The 6,791-nt window shown below is 36.0% G+C and overlaps 1 protein-coding gene across 1 annotated transcript; it reads left to right on the top strand.

The window, feature by feature from the left end:
* Positions 1 to 1,656: 1,656 nt before the first annotated feature.
* LOC110028660 (kinesin-like protein KIN-10A) lies at positions 1,657 to 5,740 on the top strand. Its single transcript, XM_020730608.1, is given in 7 exon segments — positions 1,657 to 2,455; positions 2,458 to 2,481; positions 3,196 to 3,351; positions 3,473 to 3,580; positions 3,813 to 3,923; positions 3,999 to 5,393; positions 5,483 to 5,740. Coding segments are annotated over 7 exon segments (2,631 nt in total). The 5' UTR covers positions 1,657 to 1,813; the 3' UTR covers positions 5,678 to 5,740.
* The last annotated feature ends 1,051 nt before the right edge of the window (positions 5,741 to 6,791 follow it).

Here is a 6,791-nt window from a genome sequence, read left to right as displayed (position 1 = left end):
AGTAATATAAGACTTTCTATTTAAGTCTCAAATATTGATCCCACGAGGAATGTTTAAATTTTGAGATGATAAATTAACTAGAAAATTCACAGAAATAAAATGAAATTACTGTCACTAATTTTGAATGTTTGAGATACTATCAAAACTAAATTATTAACTACTAGCAAAATTTAAATGCAGAGTTTAAATTAGTAACTACTAAATTATGTTTATGTGATGAAGTTTTCTAATATGAAAAAAAAAATCTTTCCCACTACACTGAGTTTTTGGTGAAATGAGATGAGATAAATGGTTTAAGTATGTATTGTGCCAAATAGGAGCAATTTTAATTCTCGACCCTGATTTAGTGTTATAGAAAATCATTGGCTAATCTTAGGTTTAGTCCCAAATCCGTGGCTAGGCTAGGAGGATGTTAGCTCCCACTCCAGAGCTCCCACTTCCCTTCCCTTGAAGGCTAACTCTCGTTTTAGTCCTTAAACACTAAGATCGAATTGAAGATTTTAGTCTATCACCCTAAAAATCTCCAATTCTACACCTAATAATGTATATTTCCTTATTTATTTGCCCTTAATTCCATGAACGAAATACTCCTTCATGGATTTAAATGTGATTCTCTCTCTGTTGTAGAACTCATACTCCATTTCCCGGATCATATGTTTCACAATATATTTTAACAATTTTTTTTGGTTAGATCATGGAAATTAACAACTTGCAACAAAACATGGAAAATACATTCCATTAAAGTGCAATGCCACAAAAAATGAGTATAAAATATGGGTCTAAAAATGTATATATTTTTGGTTTATCGGAGAGCAACAAAGTTTCACGAAGCGGTATTTTGATGTTGTGCGAAGGTTTTAGGTAGGGCTGCCAAAACGGCTCGTTGTTCGTGAACAACTCGTGTTCGACTCGTTCTCTCAGTTAACGAAACGAACACGAACAACATGAACCACATGAACAAATAATTGTCGTTTATGTTCGGCTCGTTTTGGCTCGAAATACTATTAATCGATTATATATATATTTGGCTTTGATGAGTAGTATTTTTAAAAAAATTAATTAACTACAAGGCTATAAAGATTTATAATCAATTAATATTATTAATTAAGAAAATAGAATAAAGATTATTAAATTAGATTCAAATGTTGTTTTAAATCTTGTCCCAATCCTTATCATCATATGACTAAGTGATTAGGGTTGTCAAAACGTCTCTTTGTTCGTGAACGACTCGTGTTCGACTTGCTAGGCAAACAAGCACAACACGAACACACTTTTTGAGCTCAAAATATAAACGAGTCGAACACGAGCGAGTCTGGTTCAACTCGTTTACACCCCTAATTTTAGGTGGTAGATTAGCAAAAGTTAAGTTTTAGATATTTAACACATAAATATGAATGTTTAATATGGTATGTATGTAAATCCCCTAAGTTATATAATAGAAAATTTTATTGGTAATTTTAAATAATTTAGATAATTTGCACCCTCGATAACATAAGTTAGCATCTTTGACGAACATGGGAAATACAGTATCTCGGAATTAAACCCAGCAAAAAGAGAGGAAGAAAAAGAGCCGTTGGAAACCCAAACGGTCCATTGCTTTTTCAAACCTCGAAGCATATTAAGCAATTAACAAATTTAAAAAACTAAAAGCTTAAAATTTTCAGCAAAACTCTTTTCCCATCTTCTCCACTGCGCCTCTCTCTCTCTCTCTCTTTAGCCTCCGCTCGCCATCCTCGCCGTCTCCAAGAAGCACAAGAATCATCTACCACCTCCCTAATCCTCTGCAAACAAAGATCTCTGATCCATCTATCCAATGGCTCCCACCCCCTCCCAAAAATCTTTCATTCCAAGCTACCAAACCCCCACAAAAACCTCTCAATCAAGACACCGCCTCAACTTCACCAACCCAAAAGCCAGCACAAACCCTAATCCATCTCTGAATCCTCTCCCCGCAACTCCAACAGAGCACCCCGTCGAAGTTATCGGCCGGATCCGCGACATTTCCGACCGCAAGGACAGATCCTCGTCGTCTTCCTCCTCTGCCCTAGAAGTCTCCAGCGATGGCTGCTCTCTACGTGTCCATTCCGACGTCGGCTACAGGAATTTCATCCTTGACGGGATCTCCTTCTCGGAGAACGAAGATCTTGAGGGTTTCTATAAGAGGTTCGTCGAGTCTAGGGTTGAGGGGGTGCGCTCCGGTGCCAAATGCACCATCATGATGTACGGCCCTACAGGGGCTGGGAAGAGCCACACCATGTTTGGGTGCGCGAGGGAGGCTGGGATCGTGTACAGGGCTCTTAAGGATATTCTTGGGGAAGGGGAGGGGGATGGTGGGGTGGATGTTGCAGGGTTTGGGATTAGTTTGTTTGTACAAGTTGCAGTCTTGGAGATATATAATGAGGAGATTTATGATCTGCTTGCTGGTTGGAATGGGAATGGTGCTGGAGCTGCTGGGATTTTCCGAAGGGAAGCACTCCGAAGGTGAGTTTTGATCTTAATTTCATAATTGAAGAAGGTTGATTGTCAATTTTTTGTTTCTTTAAAATTTTTTTTGAAGTATTGTATTTTAGCTGAATACTGTGATTCGTTATTCTTTTATGTATTTTAGCTGTAATTATAACTCTAGGCTCATCAGCAATGTCGATGGTTATAGTCTTCATGATTCTGTTGACTGACATTTTCATGTTCCCTGAGTTTTATTTTTTGGTTTTTTTACTGACGGAAGGAATTTTTTTACTGCAATACAAACATGAGCTTTTTCCCAGGTGTTCCTTCTCTGGTTATCCTCCTCCATTGCGTTTGTGGTAATTTCAGAACAATTTTGAGAATCGCTACTGTTTGATTTCTTCTAATGGTTTGCCTAGTGAACATTACTTTGTTTAATACTAGCTTCTGTTAAGAATTCATTCAATAACATTTGATGATAATTTAGAAGTAGATTATGCAATTGAGAAATTTATTCAGTATAAAGATTGCTTCACTGTTTTTTTTTTTCTGCATTCTGAGGTACTTCAGTATAAAGATTGCTTCACTGACTGTTTTTTTTTTTCTGCATTCTGAGGTACTATATATATTAGTGTAGATATAATGATGCTTATAATATATCCAGATTTTTTTTTAACAAAGGAAAATGATCACTTGGTTAAGGAATAATATTATATGATAATTTTCTACTGAGAAAAATAATCTGTTCAGGCAAGGCTAGAAATGATGGGAAGAAAGGCAAAGAATGCAACCTATATCTGTGGAAATGAAGCTGGAAGAATATCAAAAGAAGTTGCAAAAGTTGAGAAACGCAGGATTGTTAAAAGCACTTTGTTGAATGAAAGAAGTTCTCGAAGTCATTGTGTGGTCAGTTCATTTTTATTTTTCTTTTTTCATACCAAAATTTACAAAATTATTCTTCAAGTTGTTGAATATGAGTTGCTTTCGATGATTTTTTTTTCTTTTTTATTTTCTTATTTTTTTGCAGATAATCCTGGATGTCCCATCTGTAGGTGGAAGGCTTATGCTTGTTGACATGGCTGGCTCTGAGAATATAGAGCAAGCAGGCCAAGCTGGATTTGAGGCAAAGATACAGGTAATATTTATATTTATTTATTTATTACTAGTTTTTGTTTGTTGTGTGGACTATTTGTGATTTATTCAGCTTGTCTAATTATTCATTGCTTACACTTTTTTTTTTTTTTGGGTCCAATTTTCCTTCATTTTCTAATTATTTAGATATGCTTGTATTATATTACAAAAATTTATTTGACTAGAGCTGTAAGCAGTCTCATTTACTTCAATATTTCTAATGATTACACTTCCAGACGGCAAAAATCAACCAGGGAAACATAGCTCTGAAAAGAGTAGTTGAGTCCATTGCCAACGGAGATTCCCATGTTCCTTTCAGAGACAGCAAATTAACAATGCTTTTGCAGGTAAAATTTGCTCATTCTTCTACTTTGGGGACCTTATTATTATAACAAATATTAACAATCCATATTCTTATGTAGGATTCATTTGAAGATGACAAATCAAAAATTCTCATGATTCTGTGTGCAAGTCCTGATCCCAAAGAGATGCACAAAACTATTGCCACTCTAGAATATGGAGCAAAGGCGAAGTGCATTGTCCGTGTTGCTCACATGCCAACTCCCAGGGATAAGCTAAGCGGTGAAGATTCTTCAACAATGCTAAAATAAAAAATTGTGGCAATGAACCAATTCATTTACAATCTACAGATGTAGAACAAGATGAAGGACAAGGAATTCAGTAAAGTTCAAAGAGAACTTATGTGTAAAGAGGATGAAATACTAAGGCTTCAGTCTAAGCTTCAGCTCGTTGAAGGAAGGGAAGCAGCAGCAAAGGAAGATGAGATCAAGTGCCTTGTTGATGAGAGGACTCAGGACTTGAGAATTGAACTGAAGAAGATGGAGGAGATAATGCATCAACAACAAGAGGAGCTCCACTTTTTAAGGAAACAATTAGAGGGGATGGAATTTACTAGTGCAGCTAATGAGGATGCATTGCATTTAGATGACAGAGGAGAAGGGAAATTTTTGAAACGACTGGCTGCAATGTGCTCTGAAGATCAAGGAATGGAGAAGTCAATGGAGCTGGATATGGGTGATCAACATCCTATTAATGATATTATAGAAATAAGAGGTCAGAATTCTCATCATTCAATGTCTATCAATATCCTACCACAAAATTCTCACAATTTAAGCATAGAAGAGGATCTTGGTTTTGATAAGCGTGAGTTCCCCGATAAAGTTTGCTTGAGCACTGTATTTGAGCAGGATAATGAGGGGGAAGATAGAGAAAGTATGGAGGAAGAAGTTGAAAAAGAAATTGTGGAGGACAGCATAGGACACAAATTTTCCTTCTTGTCAAGCAGCCACACTGAAGATCTGGATAGGCTACCTGAAGAAGGTAATGGAAATGACTCTGAATCCACGAGAAGAACAAGAATTCAAAATATATTCAGGCTTTGTGGTAACCACAGAGAATTAGCACAACAGGCCACAGTTCCAACGCCCACAAAGAGTAGAACGGAAGCTGCAAGTATCCATTCATCCCCTTTATCTCAATACAAGGAATTTGACACCAAAGAAAACCATTCAGCAGAGTTTGTACTGCATTCAAGGCCTGCTGAAAACTCTATATTAAGTCTGAGAGCAGCTGTGAGAGAAGCACAGACAAAAGAGAACAGAGAACCCATTGGAGCCGAGGCAGCAGATATGATAACTGTTTATATAAAATGGGAGGCATCGAAGGAGTTCACAGGTAAAATGATCAGAAAACTGTTGATCTCGAAGAATTCAACTCTCAGTGATTTGAGGAAACTAATTGAAACTCACCTTGAGGAATCCAACAATAATCAGCCATTCACCTTCCTCCTACTTGCGGTAAATTTTCAAAGTTCTGTTTGTATTACTACTACTTTTAGCGTTTATCATTATGAATCTTTAGAGTTTTTTGTCTTCTGGTGTTACAGGATCCATTAGGAGCTCCTGTTCCAAAGGAAAAGGAAGCTGCAGTATCAGTTAGTAAGTTGCCTGCTTGCAACAATCAATTGAATAGTCACCTTGCATGCTTACGTCCTACAAAAAACACAGTTGTTCAATGGCAGAATCAGTTTCCTTTAAGTTCATTAGAGAACACTCTTCCACTTCATGGAATGAAGTCATAATTGGATGTTTTGAAGTTAACATAATTACTGTATAACTTCAAACTTGCTTTTTTTTTCTCTTTTCCTAATCACTTCGCATTCTTGGGCTCCAAGAGGATTTTTCTTGCTTATCATATACATTTATATACATTTTGTTGATTGTAGCAGCTGTTTTTCTCCCTTGAAGTGCTCTCTTTTCATGATATTTTTTTAGAAATGAATACATGCTGAATTATATATATATATGTTAAAATCAAAAGCAATTTAAATATGGATAATTTTAAGAAAATAAAAATATTTTCAAACTATAGTTTTGTTAGAACTTTTCAAATTATAAATTACCAACAACTTTTAAGGAACTTTATGCTTGTAATGAATATCAATGATGATTATTATTTTATTTGTTTGTGCCATTATATGCTCACGTTCCTTAATGTTCATTAGCATTCTAACCATAATATCTCAAGTTACAGTTATGCTTTCATGTATTTTTGAGATAAAATAAATCAAATCTCTAAAAATGATAAATATTTAGGGTGTGTTTGGGGTAGTTTTTTGGCTGTAGATAATTGCACAAAAATGCGGTTTCCAATGTTTGGTTAGGTGTTTATTTAAACGTGCACCACTATGGGGATGTCGGCTCGACCCTGCATTTCGCATTTTTTTTTTTTTTTTTTGCTATTATCTAGCTTCCCCCCTCTTCGTATCCATTATAGCGAGTTGACGCTACCTAGGGTTTTTTCTTCTCTTGTTGTCATTTACTTTACTTTTCGTCCTGTTCTGGTACCTTCAACCCTTTAACATTAATGTATTTTCTTTGTTGTTTGTGATCTCTGTCTTGATGGTCTTACTCTGAGGTTTGCTCTCTTTCATGGCTTGGGTTGCTCATTAGTATTTGCTCTCTATTTAGATTGGGTTGCTCCGTATATGCTCATTGAATTTTGGTGAATACCTTGGGTTGCTCCGTATATGCTATGCTCATTGAATTTTGGTGAATACCTATGTGAATTGTTGCTTGATGAATTGGGGAACCTAATTTATGTGTATGATGATTCTACTTTGGTGTGGTTGCCCTTTGTGGTTTGGCGGCCTCTGTCTATACATAATGAATTTTAGGTTTAGTTGCTCTATATCT

This window comes from Phalaenopsis equestris, unplaced genomic scaffold (assembly GCF_001263595.1).
Source record: "Phalaenopsis equestris unplaced genomic scaffold, ASM126359v1 Scaffold000002, whole genome shotgun sequence".
NCBI lineage: Eukaryota > Viridiplantae > Streptophyta > Magnoliopsida > Asparagales > Orchidaceae > Phalaenopsis > Phalaenopsis equestris.
This window is presented reverse-complemented; position numbering and strand designations above follow the sequence as displayed.